The 19,663-nt window shown below is 45.6% G+C and overlaps 1 protein-coding gene across 3 annotated transcripts in view; it reads right to left on the bottom strand.

Annotated features, from left to right (window-relative positions):
* The window catches only part of LOC125435538 (WD repeat containing planar cell polarity effector), a 308,331-nt gene that overhangs the window by 207,964 nt on the left and 80,704 nt on the right, over nucleotides 1-19,663 (bottom strand). For all 3 annotated transcript variants that reach the window (XM_048501735.1, XM_048501743.1, XM_048501750.1), the window contains 4 exons: nucleotides 19,497-19,541; nucleotides 18,429-18,479; nucleotides 16,226-16,296; nucleotides 15,915-15,974 (listed from right to left, as the gene is read on the bottom strand). In XM_048501735.1, coding sequence (XP_048357692.1) covers nucleotides 15,915-15,974; nucleotides 16,226-16,296; nucleotides 18,429-18,479; nucleotides 19,497-19,541 — 227 coding nt within the window. The remainder of the gene's footprint in view (nucleotides 1-15,914; nucleotides 15,975-16,225; nucleotides 16,297-18,428; nucleotides 18,480-19,496; nucleotides 19,542-19,663) is intronic.

Raw genomic sequence — 19,663 nt, 5'->3', positions numbered from 1 at the left:
CTAATAGACTTACGGAGACCCTGTAGGGTTTCCAAGGCAATAGACATTCAGAGGTGGTTTGCCGTTGCCTCCCTCCACATCATGATCCAGGTATTCCTTGGAGGTCTCCCATCCAACCACACTGAGCTTCTGGCATCTGACAAGATCAGGCTAGCCTGGAGCTATCCCATCCCTTCTTTCAACATTTGGTGGCATCACAAAAGAACTGTGCTCTCTGGTACTACAATATGGAAGCCCAGACCATTAATCAGTTGGGGCAGTTTCTCAAGTGACATAGCAAACAGTAGGATTCATACTTTGTCGGAGTGTTTAAATCTTTGCAACCAGAAATCTAGATCTCTCCGTCAAGCTCCACCAATCAAGGCAGATGTCCTTCAAGGTTCTGTCCTAATAAAAATGTTAGACACGGTCACAGTCTTCCGGCTTGCATCGCCATCTTCCAAAACTCTGGTTTAATCTGAGGATGCAGTTGGATTAGATAAAATCACCATTTATTTCCCAGTTGATAATGTGAACTTGTAGGTAGACAATGGCTGATTCTGCAGCCTTGGAGATCAGTTGCAAGTCCAGGAGATCTCCAGCCATCACCTGGAGGCTGGCAACCCTACATAACCAGAGGTGGGATTCAGCAGGTTCTCACCAGTTCCCGAGAGTGGGTTACTAATTATTTGTGTGTGCCGAGAGGGGGTTACTAATTGGGTCTGCTTTTCCGTTAGAAATTCCATTAGGTCCAAAAATCATTGTCCTGTTGTTTCCTATGTGGCTGGTTAGCGAAGGTAGAAAACGGGATAATTCTCCCTGTTGGGCTGTTTTAAACACATGTTTTAGAAATATGGTAAAGTTCCTTGTTTAAGGAAAGTCTCCTTCTTTTTTGGATTTCTAGAAACAAAATTAAGCATTTTGAAAATATTAAGCATTTGATAGGCAGTCAATTAGAGGAGAAGTGGCTGTTTCTGCTAAGTAAAGACGATATAGGACTGGCTATAATGAGCGCCGAAATTCAGGACAGAAAGATACCAGCTTTGAATTTATAGGGGTCTTTTACAGTAAGAGTTTTTTACAGTAACAGAGAAATGATTAATGCCCCATCCCCGGAATGCCCGGCCACTTCAGTATCGTATTCCTTTTCCAGCCCCTACTAAGCTACATCACTGCCGAATCTCACCACCATGGGAACCCTGTTACGCACCTGGATCCCACTACTGTACATAACCCTATGTGGTAGACTGAGCTGATAAACTGTGAGGGGCCCAGAGCTAAACTACACTTTATGACTTTTAAAGAGTAGGGTTTGGTGTACTGTCGAAGGCTTTCACGGCTGACAATGGCAAACCACCTCTGTTTCTCACTTGCCTGGAAAGCCCCTGGCTGAGGTCACCATCCAGTTGGTATGTACGGTATGTAAAGACTATCTATGTAATCTTTATGTCTAATTCTGAACATGGACCTGGAGTTCAATTCAAAACAATCCATGCAATGGGACCAGATACAGGTAGGAGAGATTGGTAACAAATCTGGTTTACAGAAAATTCCCCAAACTTAACAAAACTGGAAAGGGGGGGGAGGTAAAATAGAACTCTCAAACATGTACAGGTGTAGAGGTTGCTAGTGACAATTCCAAAGGGGGTCCTCTGAGCATTGGAAGAGTTCAATGCAAATGGTGGGTTGAGTTGGAAGGCTCAGAATAGAGAACATGCCCAGCCTCCTGCTGCCAACCACCTGACGGTGGGTGGTGGTGGTCTGAGCTGGAGGTGCTTTCTCCTCCATATCTCCATCAGCTGGGTATGGTTTCTGCTCTTAACATCTGCCAAACGAGGTGATTGGGAGAAGGAAAGCATTGATGGTGCAAGAAGAAGGGGGAGAAAGTGATGGTGGAATGTCCCCTACCCCAGGAGTCCTTGCAAGTCCCCTGCTATTTATCACTAAGTATTCACAGAAGTTACTATATTAAAATGCTCCTTGTTCTAGTATATTTCGGTGTTGTTTAGATGGTGCTGCTCAATTTGGCCTCGATATCAAGCCAATAGAATTTGTACGCAAATCTGCAAGACTGATGTGTCCGTAGGGGGGCTTTATAGGTACATGTTCAGAGAACTTCGCCTCAGAAGTCTCTACGACCCAGTTGCTAGGAAAACCACAACTAATGCCTCTAAACACAAGCTCCCGAGCTCCCCTGAGAAAGGGGGTTGAATCCCATTGTAGGCACTTTGATACCTGAGCTTAGTTCCCTTTCTTGGGTTTGCACTCTCCTCATGATTTACTGTGATTGGTCCAGTGGTGGGATCCAAAAATTTTAGTAACAGGTTCCCATGGTGGGTGGGATTCAAACTGTGGCATAGCGCCAATGGGGCTGGGCGGGGCACGACGTGGGTGTGGCCGGGAATTCCGGGGGTGGCATTCTTGGGCAAGGATGCAGCCGCTGCGCCGGTCCTTGGGCGGGAAACGGATGCACGCAGGTACAGGCTGCCACTTTACGCCGGTGCACCTCCTGCTAGACTGCGTCAAGTTCTGCGCGCTACTGCTGAGAGGAGGGGCATAACTAAGGCAAAAATCACGTGGCAAAATCACCAATTAGTAACCCCCTCTCGGCACACACAAATAATTAGTAACCTACTCTCGGGAACCTGTGAGAACCTGCTGGATCCCACCTCTGGCTTGGTTCCCTTTCTTGGGTTTGCGCTCTCCTCATGATTTACTGTGATTGGTCCCTGAATGAGATTTCTGTCTTGGGCTTTCCATCAACTTTGATGAGAGTGTATTTGCATCCATCTCTTCCATTACGGTGGTATAAAAGTCACAGTGCCACTGGGCCTGGTCTGTGAGGAAGTGTTGGATCCTGGGCCTGGTCTGTGAAGAAATGTATGATTCCGGGTCTTGTCTGGGAAGAAGCGTAGGATTCTGGAGCTGGTCTGTGAGGACATATAGGAGCAGTGGTGGGATCCAAAAATTTTAGTAACAGGTTCCCATGGTGGTGGGATTCAAACTGTGGCGTAGCGCCAATGGTGCTGGGCGGGGCACAACGGGGGTGTGGCCGGGCATTCCGGGGCGGGGCTGTGGCAAGGACGCAGCTGCTGCGCCGGTCCTTGTGCAGGAAACGAATGCACGCAGGCGCAGGCTGCCACGCACGCCAGTGCACCTCCTGCTGGACTGCTTCAAGTTCTGCGCGCTACTGCTGAGAGGAGGGGCGTAACTAAGGCAAAAATCACGTGGCAAAATCACCAATTAGTAACCCCCTCTCGGCCCACATAAATAACTAGCCTACCTACTCTTCGAAACCCTGGGGAGAACCTGCTGGACCTTCCACCTTCAGGGAGGAGTCTAATTACCTTTTGTTCCTTCCTTGCTATTGCTATAACTGTCAGAATTTTCATTCTTTCTAGTGGAAGTACTCTCATGACAGGATTATTTGGCCAACACTGCATGCAATTGCTACCTTAGCAGTAGCTCGTGATGTAAGACAAAGAGGAGGAGCAAGTTACACTCATAGGCAGAGGAGCAGGAACTGGAAGGAGACTGGAGAGATCTACACTACTGATCATGGGATTCTGTGGAGAGGCCACTACCAATGCAGGGAGTCCAAGCAGCTGGGCAGCAAGCAAATTCAGTAGGGGAGGAAAGCAAGACGGCATGTTGTGTATCAGATGAGAGCACGAGGTGCTTATAAGAGAAGGATATACTCAGTTCAGGTAAATGCTGAGTGTTTGGGCAGGATTCTTTATGAGGGGGGACATAAACAAAATGTTCTGGTGGGTTTTCTGGGCTGCGTGGCCGTGGTCTGTGTGGCCACACAGCCCGAAAAGCCCACCAGAACCAGTTGAATACAGCCGTGAAAGCCTTCGACAATACAATAAACCAGTGTTGGAGAACCTTTTCGAGAACGAGTGCCCAAATTGCAACTCAAACCCCACTTATTTATCGCAAAGTGCCACCCTGGCAATTTAACCCGAATGCTGAGGTTTTAGTTTAGAAAAAACCGGTTAGCTTCCTCTTCCTCTGCCCCACCTGCTCAAGCAGGGGCCAGCCTGCTCTAGTCTCCAGCAAGTCCCGCACGCACCGCTCTGTGCCTGTCTAGCATCTCTGCCTCCTCTGCACCCCCACTCGGGCAGCAGCTACCCAGAGCACAGGCACCAAGCCCACCAGCCAAGTCCTTCCTGCTCACCACGGTGCGCACACGTCATGCTCAGGGGCCCAGGCCAGCCTAGATGTGTGTGTGTGTGGGGGGGTGATTTTCCACCCTCCACATGACAAACTCTGTGTGCAAGTGCCCACAGAGAGGGCTCCGAGTGCCACCTGTGGCACCCGTGCCATAGGTTCGCCATCACTGCAATAAACAAAACGTTTCATTCTGGTCTTAGAAACCAAAAGGAGAGGAGCCAGGGCTAGATATGCGCTCAAACTGAGCCAGTGGGATATATTTGGGGTCAGGGACGAGTGCAAACCATAAAGAAAGCAGGAAATGGGACTCAGAAATGGCCGGCCAAAATACCGACATGACTTTGGGGCGAGATAAGAGATGTATTAATGGCACTTAAGCAAGTTCAGACGACATGCTAAACAAGTTGGATACATTACTAACCGCAGGGAGCATCTTTTGTGGCAAAAAGCCCATTGATGAGTTTACTTGATGTTCCTAATTACCAACGGATCCCCTCTGAGTGCTGCTCTTTGTTTGTGGGTTTCAGACTCCTCCTGCAGTACTCCCCGGTAGTGCGACAGAATATGATGCAGGCCCTCTCTTCCCCCGCACACAAAGGACCCTTTGCATTACCTTTAAACATTTCAAGTAGTTGCACCCCTGCTTTTTACTCCAAAGAGCCCTGAAGTGGCTGGCAGCCCCCCCTCCCCCCAAAAAAGAGAAGCTTCTACAATTATCAACAAAAACAGCGGCACAACAGCAGGCCCACGTCAGCAGTTTGACCCAAGTCAATACGTTTTCCAAATGCAGCTCCGGCATCCAAAACAGCGAGGAAAGATTTAATAGAAGAAGAAGAAGAAGAAGAAGAAGAAGAAGAAGAAGAAGAAGAAGAAGAAGAAGAAGAAGAAGAAGAAGAAGAAGAAGAAGAAGAAGAATTTGGATTTATATCCCCCTTTCTCTCCTGTAGGAGACTCAAAGGGGCTCACAATCTCCTTGCCCTTCCCCCCTCACAACAAACACCCTGTGAGGTGGGTGGGGCTGAGAGAGCTCAGAGAAGCTGTGACTAGCCCAAGGTCACCCAGCTGGCGTGTGTGGGAGTGCACAGGCTAATCTGAATTCCCCAGATAAGCCTCCACAACTCAAGCGGCAGAGCTGGGAATCAAACCCGGTTCCTCCAGATCAGAATGCACCTGCTCTTAGCCACTGCTCTTAGCCACTATGCCACTGCTGCTCCTATCCCTTACTTGAGTTGACTCCTATAGGACTCCTATCCCTTACTTGAGTTGACATGTTGATCTACTGAAGCATTTCAGAGAATTGTTTGGACTTCCACAGGTGCAAGGGTCCCACTGAACAACAAACACCTTTGAACCGATAGCGAGTCATCACTGCTACACACTGTAGGCTCAAGGACAACCTATATTGCTTGAGAAGGCCATATGTTCACACCATCCTAAAGAACTCATATGAAACTGATAACAAATCAACACATACACACACACGGCACTGGGGTGATTGCTGCTGCCGTGGAGGAGCTGAGGGCTGCAGGAGCTCCCTATGCCAACTATGGGCCCAGCCAATCACTTCCTTCCCCTGTGGTCACCAAACCTCCTCCCCATCAACCAGCATGGTGTATTGATTAAAAGCAGTGGACTCTAATCTGGAGAACCAGGTTTGATTCCCCACCCCTCCACATGAGTGGCAGATTCTTATCTGGTGAACTAGATTTGCTTTCCTACTTCTGCATTCCAGCTGGGTGACCCTGGGCTAGTCCCAGTTCTCTCCAGACTGTCTCAGCCCCACCTACAAGCCCCAGAAAGAGTTTCCATAGGCTATTATGGAGGTGATTTTGGTGGGGGGTTGCCCCCCAGAAAAGAAAACTGGAACTCCACGACTCAGGGATCTGCCCCATTGTGCTGAGCCAAGAAGACATAGAGCAATGGGAAGATGGACCACAGTGTCCAGGCTGCAGAGTCAGGGGCCAGAGAGGCAAGGCGGTTGCGAGCATGGGTCATGGACATGGACGAGGACAGAATGACTGTCGGCATGGATGGAGGCACCGGTCTCTGCTCCCATACCCCAGGCCCCTTCTCCCTGTCATTCCCAGCTGATGTCATGGACCATCTTTGTGTTGGAATTTCCAGCCTTGCTTTGCATGCAGCAGCAGCAAGAGCAGCATGGAATTCTGGGAAGCTGCACGAACATTCTGAAGATGACAGTTAAAATCCGTTGGTAGTGTTCTGTTCCCTCCCACACACTCTTTGAGACTCTCTGACTGACTGAGTAGAAAGATGTTTCTCTGTGCTCTGTATACTGTTGTAAACCAAATGATATAGAAATGTGCTCTGACTAGACTATAAGATATCGTAACAAACCATTAGCTATGCTTGTAACTATTATGTGATGCTGTGTATATAATGTAAATACCCCTCTCAGTTTAAGTAAAGTTCTGCTTATGTTTTAATGAACTTCTGAGGTAAAAAGGCTGGTCTTTTGACAGATAACTATTCTAATTTGATGCGCCGCACAATCCACATTTCCGCCCGCAACTTTGCTTGACAGGATTATATATACCAAACATACCTGTTGCCCTTCACTTCGAGATGAGTGGTGGCGGCTGGGCCAGCCGTCATCTGGACACTGAGAATCACAAAGCCCCCAGGGCCAGCAACTGAGGGCAAGGCAGGGCCATGCAGTGAGTGGACTCTATGTCTTTGGAAGGCAGCAGACTGGAACTGGTGGTGGGGAATGGGGAGGGGGCAAGTGGAGGAGGCAGGCAGCTGCCTCCAGTCTGGATGGTGAGGCTACTGAAGCCCCCTGCAGTGTAAAGGACATAGCCCCTTGTCCAGGCCCTGGGCATAGAGCCCCCCAGCAGTCTCATTTAATTCTCTTGGTTACCCCCTTCTGTACTTCTCCCAGTTCTGCAATCTCCTTTTTGAAATATGGTGACCAGAACTGCACACAGCTCTCTATTTATTAAAATATTTGTAGCTCACCCCTCTCCCAACAGGAACTCAAGGTGGCTTAAATTTCATAACAATGGGTACAGATGTGTTTGTAGCTCACGATTGCTATCCTTCCAGGGGCTGATACCTGCGCCAACACTCACTGAAACGAAATTACTAGGGCTTGCCCCTGGGAGTGCCCGATGGATAATAGAACAAACCACTACAACTATGCGCAAGGAGCTGCGTTGACACGACTCGTTCCCAACGCGAACGTCTCAAATGTCGGATCTGCATAATTGTCTTGATTTGAGCCCTGTTGCCGTGTTGCTACACAGATTGCAAAACCAGATCACCTGCTCATACTTGCTACGTAGCTCTTCGTACAAGCCGCATCAGCACATAGCGCGGCACATCTTATCTGATCATCAAGCTCTGGCCAGGCAAAGGCAAGCAAACGTGTACATAAGCAAATTACAGCACGAAGGCGACCGACGAGGAGATCGTCACGTTTTAGTCACATGGCACTTTTGACGGCTGAGACTTGTAAAAGAGCTGGAAAATCATATGCCACGCAGGTCAGTTAAAAAATCAATAAGTCAGCGTATAATTTTACACCCCGCCCCCCAATATGATACAAAATCAGAAACAGCCGAGATTACGATCACATCGTTGTTAAAGTTACACAAGGATGCGTTTATTGTATTAACACATCGCTGCACGTTATTACGCAGGGATGCAGCACATTGTGTGCCAACCTTAATAATCTTTGAGAGTAGAGAGATCTTTTTGGTTATGCCTTCAATAAACGGTAGGTATTGAACTGTTCCAAAGAGGTCAACGAAATTTGAGAAAAAGGATTGCAACACGGGAGACTTGGAAGGGAAAGAAAAGAAGGGGAGGAATGAATGTGCAGGCAGGGTTAATTAAGTAAATTAGTATACAGTCCACAAACGGCTGTGCCAGTATCTATTGATCTTCCCAGCATCAATGAAGGCTGTTCAAATTTTTATTTAAAACTTTCCCACCTGCCCACCGTTTGCATTCCAGGACCAACACATACAAACCAAACTATTTAAAACATCTCATCCAGTCTTTCACTCTTGAACAACATTTCTCATCCTCAACCTGGATCAACACTCTTTGGTGAGAGCCAGTGTGGTGAAGTGGTTAAGAGCAGGTGGACTCTAATCTGAAGAACTGGGTTTGATTCCCCACTCCTCCATCTGAGTGGCAGAGACTTATCTGGTGAACCAAATTTATTTCTCCGCTCCTACATTCCTGCTGGGTAACCTTGGGCCAATCACAGTTCTCTCCAAACTCTCTCAGCCCCACCTGCCTCACAAGGTGTCTGTTGTGGGGAGGGGAACAGAAAGGAGTTTGTAAGCCGCCTTGAGTCTCCTTACAAGAAAGAATGGTGGGATATGAATCTAAACTCTTCTTCTACTACTACTTGTTGGCATATGCTAATGTTACCACCTTAGGATTGGAGGCCTTTCCTGGAGGCAACCCCCCCACCTGGATAGGAAGGGAACCAGAACTTCTTCCTATAGGTCTGATGACAATTCAGGTCCTTTCAGGAGACAGACTGATGAAATTGCATCAGAAGATATACAAGCCACCATAAGCTTCCTCATCTCCCTCTCCACATCTGTTTCAGTGACTGATCATAGTGGGAAATATTTAAAAGGAAAAAAAGAGGCGGTAATAAGCAGGTGGCTCCTGGCTGAGAACTTCTGAAATTGCTCTGCGTAGCAGTAGCAGCAGCAGCAGCAGATGCTACTAAGCTGTTGGAACACACAGTCTACGAGATGTAGAATTTGCTTGCGTTCAGGGGTAGGGAACCTGTAGCTCTCCAGATGTTCAGGAACTACAATTCCCATCAGCCTCTGTCAGCATGGCCAATTGGCCATGCTGGTAGGGGCTGATGGGAATTGTAGTTCCTGAACATCTGGAGAGCCGCAGGTTCCCTACCCCTGATAGGAAGATGACAGCAAAAGAAAGAGGTTTCTGACTTATCCGAAGAATTGACTGTCCTCTCCAACTGCAGCAGAGAAGTGCAGGTGAAGGAGAGACGCAAGTCCATAGCTAATTATCTGCTCTGAATCTATCTGTGGCAGTTCTAAGCACGTTTTTAAAATGCAAGAGTCAAATAATAGCTGGGGGAAATAAGATAAATACGCTTTGCCAAACCAATTTTATGCTGCTATTTCCCCAACAATACGTTCTGTCCAAATTTTAAAACGAGATGTTATTAAAACTTTGTATCGGGCCATTTTTTGGGATATATATGAGCAGACTCCAGGATGCAACAAGCAATCAACTGTTTCTGTTACAGATATCCAATTTAAAAAAAAACACTTGACAGATGGACAGCTAGATTTGAGTCCAATACAGCTTTAGAGATTTAAGTCCAGTAGTCCCTTACAGTTTGGGGTGTTAAGCTTTCAAGATTCAAAGCTCCCTTCAACAGGGTACTGATGGATCCCCAAAATCTTGTTGGTTTCTGAGGTGTTACCAGTCTCAAATCTAGCCGTTCTGCTGCAGGCCAACACTGTTACGCTCTGAAATTTGTCAAATGACAGAGTAGTTTCCCCAAGGAACTACACAAAATTGCTAAGCATATGTCGGAGTCCTGCAATTATAGATGTTGGCCTGAAAGAATAAATAGCAGCGTTGATTTCCAAAAGTCAACACAAAATGTCGATTCACAGGGCTGCAGGCAGACTTGCTACATTTGCAAATGCAATGGAAATGTAACAAACATGTAATGTACCAGGGCGTTAAAAATACTGAACTGGAAAAAATTCTACTTTTATGTCAACTGTATTTTGAATCTTCAGGCTAGACTTTGCAGGCAGGTCAACACGTAGATAAAAACGAGGAAGTATTCTCAGTGGGATCCTTTATTCATTGGTGCTCAACATTCCTCCAATTGGCCATGCTGGCATCCAACATTCATCCAATTGGCCAGGCTGGCTGGGGCTGATGGGAATTGTAGTCCATGAACATCTGGAGAGCCACAGGTTGCAGACCCCTGCACTAGATCATAGGTGTCAAACTCGCGGCCCTCCAGATGTTATGGACTACAGTTCCCATCATCCCCTGTAGTCCATAACATCTGGAGGGCTGTGAGTTTGACACCTATGCACTAGATCTTCTGCAATGAATATGTATAATGCTGCCAACTCTTCAGTCATATCACACCTCTAATAAATGTCTGCCGCAGCCTATGAAAGTTTACATGGTAATTTGCTCATTAGTACTTTTAATATGTGAGGCACCAAAGGGCCCTTTGTCATATGGGCTGGGTCTATAAACATTTATATTGTTATTTAAGATTACATGATTTAAGATATGCTATAATTTAGGATGAGGAGGACTTCCCATGGATTAATGCTCATTAAATCAGTTCTGCAAGATGGAGCTTTAAAAAAAAATATTGTCCCTGCTCTTGTTATTTCTGCAGCTCATCCACTGGTCCAGGAAAGTTGACTAGGCTCAACATTTAGAGCCAGCGTGGTGTAGTGGTTAAGAGTAGGTGGACTCTAATCGGAAGAACCAGGTTTGATTCCCCACTCCTCCACATGAGCGGTAGACTCTGATCTGGAGAACTAGGTTTGATTCCGCATGAGTGGTGGACTCTTATTTAGTGAACTGGATTTGATTTCCCACTCCTACATTCCTGCTGGGTGACCATGGGATAGTCACAGTTCTTTCCGAACTCTCTGAGCCCCACCTACCTCATAAGATGCCTGTTGTGGGGAGTGAAGGACTTTGTAAGCCGCCTTGAGTCTCCTTTCAGGATAGAAAGGCGGGTTATAAATCCAAACTCTTCTCTTCTTTTTCTAGCTCTTATCACCGTACTAGCCCAAGAAAAAGGCAAGACAGTTTTGCTTACAACAACAGTGGAAGGTAGTTTACTGCATGTCACAGGTTGCAAATCAATTTAGTCTGTAGAGGACATCTCAAAAACCAATATTGAGGAGATATTGGAGAAAAAAGGAGCTTGGGAAGAGTATTTAGTTTGCTGACACACATTGATGACACTTTGTCTGGCAATACCAGGAAAGATTCCAGAGCAGATCATTAAACAGACAGTCTGGAAGCACTTAGAGAATATATAGAGTCAGCCACAGCTTTTGAGAAAGCCAGGTTATTTAGTCAGTGTGTTATTTGTCTTCCCTTTTGAGAAAACCAGGTTAGGCTTTGGTGAAGCCCGGCTGAGCCAGGTTTCGACCTTTAGTGATCACAGCATTCCCTTTGAGAAAGTTTCTCAGGCTGACTCTCAGGATCAACAGTATTCCCTTTTTGAGAAAGCCAGGTTGACTTTTAGTGATCACAGTATTCCCTTTTTGAGAAAGCCAGGTTGACTTTTAGTGATCACAGTATTCCCTTTTTGAGAAAGCCAGGTTGACTTTTAGTGATCACAGTATTCCCTTTTTGAGAAAGCCAGGTTGACTTTTAGTGATCACAGTATTCCCTTTTTGAGAAAGCCAGGTTGACTTTTAGTGATCACAGTATTCCCTTCTAAGTGCTTCCAGACTGTCTGTTTAATGATCTGCTCTGGAATCTTTCCTGGTATTGATGTCAGGCTGAATAGGAGTTAATTGTGTGGGTCCTCTTTTTCCGCCTTTTTACCCTCCTCCAGCCTGTGGGGCTTCTCCTGTTCTCCAGGAGTTTTCAAAGATTATAGCAAGTGGTTCTAAGACAACTTCTGCCAGTTCTTCTACCCTGGGATGTAGGTCACCAGACCCTGGAGTTATGAATTCGTTCAAAGAAGTCAGGTATTCCTGTACTACCTCTTAATTGATTCTGGCTGAATTTCCCCTATTGCATCTTCTGTTCCATTTCTCCCTGGTTGAACACTGTTTTCCCTTTGGTAAAAGACCAATGCAAAAAAGGGGCTGATGGGAACTGTAGTCCATGAACATCTGGAGAGTCACAGGTTGCAGACCCCTGGGCTAGCCCAATCTCATCAGATCTTGGAAGCTAAGCAGGGTCGGCCCTGATTAGCACTTGGACGGGAGACCACCAAGGAGGTCCAGGGTCACAATGCAGAGGTAGCCAATGGCAATTCCCCTCTCAAGGTCTCTTGCCTTGAAAACCCTGTGGGCTGCTGTAAGTCAGCCATGACATGGTGGCATTTTGCACACAGACACATTCGATACTTAAGACTGATTCATTATGATGATGGTTTGGTTACGGAACTTCTCCCTACTATTTGCCTGATGCCAGTCTTGAAACTGTTTGGCTCATGGACTTCATATGCAGTCCACCTTTCTCATAGAGACTCAGTCAAATCAGTAGTTGAACAATCAACAAAACAAGCAGCAACGGACAACAAAATAACAGTAAAATTAGCACTCAATTGCTGATTGAATTGAGTTTCTTTGAAAAAAAGTGGACCATATATGAAGCAAAAAAATTAAAAATTGCTCTTAGTCCTTTGTGATAGCTGCATGGTATTTGAATCTTCCTTATCTTATGGCTGTTGGTTCTGTGGTTATTTTAACAGATTCTGTTTTGAATGGTTGTGAATAAGAAGTTCCCTCTATCTATCTATCTATCTATCTATCTATCTATCTATCTATCTATCTATCTATCTATCTATCTATCTATCTATCTATCTATCTATCTATCTATCTATCTATCTATCTATCTATCTATCTATCTATCTATCTATCTATCTATCTATCTATCTATCTATCTATCTATCTATCTATCTATCTATCTATCTATCTATCTATCTATCTATCTATCTATCTATTAATTAATTATTGAACTTATATACCGCCCTCCCCCAGAGGGCTCAGGGCGGTTTACAACAAGAATAAAAGCACACATCCTACAATGACGATAGTGTATTAAAATACAGCGTCCAATCATAAAATATATCGAACAGCAACAGCAACAATAACAGGAGATGGCGTCCAATAATTAAACTCCCCTGAGAGGGAACAATAAGACCCCAGTTGTTAAATAGTAAGGGGGAGAGGAGAGGAGGGGGCATCAGCGGCTGGTCTCCCCAAAAGCCCGGCGGAATAGCTCAGTCTTACAGGCCCTGTGAAACTCATTAAGGTCCCGCAGGGCCTGGACAGCTGGAGGGAGAGCATTCCACCAGGCAGGGGCCAGGGCCAGCCTTGTGAAACATATAAATATAAATATTTTACAGCCCAATCCAGGAGGGGGGGTGCATCTTGGAAGCGGTGTGGCTTACGCTAACATGTTTGTCCACCTGGATGGCATACGCAGCAGCTATGCTGGCAGGGTGAGCAAAGAGGGTGATGGGTGCCACACAGCTCTGCGGCACCTGACCCGGAAGAGGGTGCCTCCCCCAGAGCTGTGCCGGCTTAATGGAGGACGCTGGTGCAAATGGGGGCAGGCTAGGGGTATTCCCAGGGGGTGGAGCCAACTTTAGTCAGTTTCCACCGGGGTTTCAATCCGGGAATGCCCCCCACCCCCACCCCCAGCAGCTGACTAATGCCTCATGAAATTGTGGCAAAGGTCCATTTTGCTTTAAGGGGGCTTGTCAGGCAGCTGGGTTTTTTGTGTGTTTTGTGTGCCTTTCTATGCTGCCTGAAAGTCCTCCAAGTGTGGCGCAGCAGTGCGGTAGCAGCCCCATCCCTAGCCGCAACACCCTCAGGGTTGGGCTGTCAAAACATATTAAACAGACTTTTTGCTGTAAACACACACTATTGTTACAAATGAATGCAAATTTCAGCTTTGCAAAGTACAGCTACAGCTATCAAAGCGTTCCACCGGTTCTTAATGGGGCTTGCATCAATGCCATTGGCTGAGGGCTGCGGGTTAAGCCACAGATTTGTAATATTCAACAACGTTCAACACTTTTGGCTAGGTTGCGGTAACCTCCAGGGCATGTTTGTTCAACACCAAAGATAAAAGGGCCAGAAATAGGCTTTAATGAGTTAAAAATACATTAAACATATTTCAAGAAGAAGAAGAAGCTGTTGATTAGAAGACGCTGGATCACACACTCAAAGAAGCCAACCTGTTCCCACTTCCCATGCTGCTAACAAGGATGTGAGCAGATGTTTTCTTTATACATTACATGGATATTTATGTAGATACAAACTACAGACATAACATACGCCACAGTGGCCTCTGAGCACTTGAACACTTTGCTCCATTTGACAACTAATTTAGCTACCCTGTTCCCCCGAATATAAGGCATCCCCCCAAAATAAGACGTCGTAGAGGTTTTGCTGAAGTGCGAAATATAAGGCATCCCCCCGAAAGTAAGACATAGCAAAGTTTTTGTTTGGAAGTATGCCCGACAAACAGAACACAGAAAAATAAGACGTCGTCGAGGTTTTGCTGAAGTGCGGAATATAAGGCATCCCCCCGAAAGTAAGACGTAGCAAAGTTTTTGTTTGGAAGCATGCCCGACGAACAGAACACAGAAAAATAAGACATCCCCTGAAAATAAGACATAGCGCATCTTTGGGAGCAAAAATTAATCTAAGACGCTGTCTTATTTTCAGGGAAACACGGTAGGTGGTTATTTCAAAATGTCCCGCCTCTGGGCTGTGCAGAAAAAGGCTTCCAGAATAAAATGTAATGAATGTCTTCTGTGACTACCTGAACTTTCTGAAACCATGTACCTTCGGGACCGCCTTACCTCATATGTACCTACACGGCCTCTGCGTTTGGCAGAGGCCAATTTACTGTGACACGGCTGGCCTCCATCCGGGCCAGGGCTTTTACAGCCCTGGCCCCTGCCTGGTGGAACTCTCTTCCTCCAACTGTCCGGGCCCTGCGGGATCTTGGAGAGTTCCGCAGGGCCTGTAAGACCGAGTTGTTCCACCGGGCTTTTGGGGAGGCCAGCCACTGATGGTGAACGCCCTCTTTGTCTCTCCCTTTTAACATCCTAGGAGCTGTGACACCTAGATCTACCGTCCCTTCTCTGGGAGGGGTTTTTATTGATAGTTTTAATATTGGACGCCAAGTGGAACGCTGTAATTTTATGTTTTAATGGTGCTATATATTTATATTAATTATTTGTTGTTACTACTGTTTATGTAACATTATTTTGTTGTTCACCACCCACAGCCCTCAGGGGATGGGGCGGTATATAAATATGATAATAACTCCATATGAGAACAGGTTATGCCAATGTAATATGGCCGTTGTTGAGACTGTTCAACATGTACTATTGGAATGTCCAATGTACGAGTCGTTACGCTCTATATACATCTGTCCATTGATAGAGAGCTCAAACGATGTCAGGCTACCATCTGTTATGAATTTTCTACTCAACGGTTCCTGTGATCTCATATGTGAGAATGTTGCAAGTTTTTTGAGGAACTATTTGGTCAGGAGCAATCATTGCCCTCATAGTAGTAACGGCTAAATTATTTTATGTGTGCGTGAATGTTGTGAATGTTCAACGTTGTTTTAATGTATTTTAATGTCTCAGTAGATAAATGCCCCTTTTTACTAACTCTGTAATTTATAATGCCAATAAAGGCTTTGGAATTGGAAAAATTTGATAATAAAATAAAATAAAAAAATAAAAATGTATGTCTGAGTTCAAAGTTGTTGAATATTCCTCACGCTTCAGTTTAAACGCGGACACCAGATCCCACGCGCTATTGATGCCCCCTTTTGAACGTATCCGTTTTCACAGCTTCGTTAAACTGTTTCCTGTTTCTACTTGAAATAAACACACACGTTAAAAATCTCTTTTGCAGAACTGCTTTCTTTTTTCTTTTTGCATTTTCTTTCCAAGTTAACTTTGCGCCGTTCCGTCAGCCACCTAATGATTCAGCCGTGCTGAGTGAAGTTCACAAGAGTATGTCAAAACATTTTACCTGACAGACGTATTTGTTCTTCCATCTGCTCAGCACGCACGGTCTGTTTTGCATCAATTCCTGAAGGACAACAGAAAACAGTAGTATCTAGTTGGTGGTACATTTTGCTTGTGGTTAAACTACTTCTGATTTTCAAGGACAAGCGATTGCCCTGAGGTTCCTAACAAAGATTGAATTGTTTTGGACAGCCCGCCAGACAAAAGCACGTTTATCGCCAGAAGGAACTATCTTTTATGAAAATTAAAGCTGTTGAAAGAAGTTTGAAGACTTGGATTAATTGTTGCCATGTCTGAAACTTTCGGAAAAGGTACCTCTAGCTCCTTAAGCGTATCGTGCAGCTTTTCCGGGCGTTTATTCTTAAGCACCCATGGATAATCTCGAGCTGGCAATTGAAAAAAGAAGATAAAATATATAGTTACTAAATAACCGACACTATTATGATGATGATGATGATGATGATGATGATGATGATGAATTATATTTGTAAACCGCCCCCCCAAAGGGCTCAGGGTTGACCACTAGATTTTACCCCGAAGGGCTCAGGGTTGACCACTAGATTTTACTACTGAAGGGTTGACCACTAGATTTTACTACATTTCATTGGTAATTTTTCATATGAAAAGACATTTAGTCTATTAAAGAAACATATAAAGAGAAACACTGCTGTGACAGTTGTTGCTCTAGTACATTAACAGCCGTATCACTCTCCGAATAAACGAATGTGTTTGTTGTCCAGAATAATTCTTCTTTATTTGACAAGGGCTGTACACCCAGGGCTACGAGGGCTGTAGACATTTGAGATGTGTACCTTCTTCCCAAAAGAAGGTATACACATTTTAGCAGTTGTAACCAGACTCACTACCAACTGTAATTCAGTTTGACCAACGACTTTCAAACTGTGGCACTAAACTATTTTTAGGATCACATGGTCAGCAAGTTCCTCACTGGCAAACAGACTTTTGTTATGACATTTGAATTCTGGTTTGATTATTTTAATTCGTATTTTTTAAAAAATAATAGAATGCAGAAGCATAGCTACTTAAAACAGTGCCCGGGGTGAGAGACAGGACAGGTACGCAGCACAACGCCAGCGAGCAGAGCTGACCTCGCCTCCAGTCTCCACATGGAAACTTCTCAGTAGTTAGTTTGATGAAAACAGAATCCTGGCTATCTCTGTGCCAGTATGTGTCCTAAATGTAAACTCAAGTTTATTTAACAATTGAAGGGGTTGACCAAATGATTCTGCACATGTAGCTGCATGGCTGTTTTTTGTACCTTACTAAAATTACACTGGTCAACCCATTTCAGCCACACTCAATAAACGCAAGCATCCTTATCCACACATAAGGTCAATTGTCCACCAGCGCCGGGCACGCGGCGGGACCGGAACAGAGGCGTAGCAAGGGGGAAAAGCGTCCGGTGAACCAGTGCGTCCTCCACCCCGGGACACCCCTGCCACGCCCTCGCTATGCCCCCACAGGGGTGCACGCCCGGAGCATTGCGCACCCGGTGCTAGCCTCTGGACCGGAAACACGTCGGGGCAAGAACTCTTGATCTGACACACTTACTTTTGGTGGCACAGAGAGAGAGGAGACGAATCAGGGTTCGTTCCCCAATGCATTTCCTCTTGTCCTGCATGTGCTTCTCACTTTTCCTAGGGAAAGCGAGAGCACTTCTGGGGTGACCTTTTGTGCCACAGCGGGGCAAGGGCAGGGAACAGTTGCTTAACCATTCCACTTCTGGCCATTTCTTTACTCAAAAATCACTTGCCGTCAAGGTCCTTTACGGGATCATCCACAAACACCTTCCTAAGTCCATAGAAGTGAATGGGCTTCTCTTTTTTGCTGCCAAGTCCCAGTCTGCTTATAGCAACACTGTAGGGTTTTCAAGGCAAGAGACATACACAGGCGGTTTGCTATTGCTTGCCTGTGCATAGCGTAAGGTGACCAGATTTTCACCTTTTTAAAGCAGGACTCGCGCACACGCGGCCGCAGGAGCGCACTGCCTTCTGGGGCGCTCCCCTGTTTCCCGCCCTGTCACAGGGCGGGAAAAGGGGAGCGCCCCAGAAGGCAGTGTGGCAGCCTTCCAAAAATCAGGACGTTTAAAAAACCCTGTGGGACGCGGGACAAATTGGTGAAAAGCGGGACTGTCCCGCCAAAAGCGGGACGTCTGGTCACACTAGCATAGCAACCCTGGACCGCCTTGGCCGTCTCCCAACAAGCACTAACCGGGGTTGACTCTGCTTAGCTCCTGAGATCTGATAAGACTGGGCTATTATGCTCCTTGGGAGAACAGTAAGTATATCAGTAGCTTTCCCCCCCATAAGGCCAGAAGTAGCTTGAGGGAAGCATTGCTACGACCCGTTAAGCAGCCTCTCCCCTAACAGAGCCCAAATTCTGACTTTAGCTTAACATTTTTGTTAGGGAGGGGAGGGGACAAGAAACAAAAAGAAATGGCTGAACATATATGGTTTCTTTCCAACACATGTATATCTGAGGAAACTGAAGTCCTTACATTGTGCGAACTGTTGCTTCTCTTGTAAGTAACCCGGGTTTCGTGGTGACTCTAAAAAGAAGTGGGGAAAAGTTAATCTTAAGCGTTACGCATCACCAAAAAAAAAAAAAAGAGCTGGGAAAATACAGAAGTTTGGAAGCAGGCAGAAGTTCTGAAGTTTTCCTCGCAGGGGCAGATGCCTGAAATTTGCCACAAGCCGAAAACCCGAAGCCGTCCGAACAGGTGGGCCAAGTTCAGAGAGGCTTTAGTCTAATCAGTCAGTGAAGTCAACTGCGACTGAATCCAGACCAGAAGCTGAGTCGGTCTGTCAACGGAATTGTGGAGGCAACATATTAAAACCTGACGGGAACGACACGGGATGCCCTCAGAAGCCATCGCTTTAACCTGGCCTAAAACAGGAAGTAATTCTAGCTGAAAAGACCTTTTGGCCCATCCTGAGTCTTCCAGGATTAAAAGGATTAATCAGATAAAGAAAATTGATCATTCATTCCAAAATGCCCATTTCAAATAGGTAAGGAATATCCAGAAGGCCGACTCCGGCACGCTCCTATGAATTTACAATGCCCTCTGCTGGAACTCAAATAAATGAAAAATAACTTGGGCATGCCCAAGATCACTCTGAAATATCGCATTACGTTTAAATCCCGTGTTCTTGCTTGAGGAGGCTAAAACTTGGGAAGGATTTTTTTTTGGTCTTTGTTAGCCCAATGCACAAAAACAATTTGAACTAACAATTTTTTAAACTATAGTAAATGTAGAGGAAATTAAGGTCACTCAGCACAATACAATAAAGTACTGCTTAATGGAAAAATTGGGGAGGATATGTTTTTATTACAGTCCTGGCAGCTTAAAAAAAACCCTGGCCCCTTCCGCACACGCAAAATAATGGGTTTTCAAAACACTTTCACAACTGTTTGCAAGTGGATTTTGCCATTCCGCACAGCTTCAAAGAGCACTGGAAGCAGTTTGAAAGTGCATTATTCTGCATGTTGGGAAGGAGGCCCTGATTCTTCAGGTGGATAGTTCAAGAGTATATATTCTTTATCACCATAAACGTTTATACCTTACCTGGTTCTTTCCTGTCGCAGTAGTGATAGATCCCAATGTCTTGGTCTATATCATGAAGAAAACAGAATATAGCGCTATGTTTCGGCAACTGAAATCAAACACGCTTTATTGGGCGCTGGGCCAATATTTCATGGATTAAGAATCACTGCATGAAATCACAAGAATGC

Source organism: Sphaerodactylus townsendi, linkage group LG01 (genome assembly GCF_021028975.2).
Source record: "Sphaerodactylus townsendi isolate TG3544 linkage group LG01, MPM_Stown_v2.3, whole genome shotgun sequence".
NCBI classification, from domain to species: Eukaryota; Metazoa; Chordata; class Lepidosauria; order Squamata; family Sphaerodactylidae; genus Sphaerodactylus; species Sphaerodactylus townsendi.
This window is presented reverse-complemented; position numbering and strand designations above follow the sequence as displayed.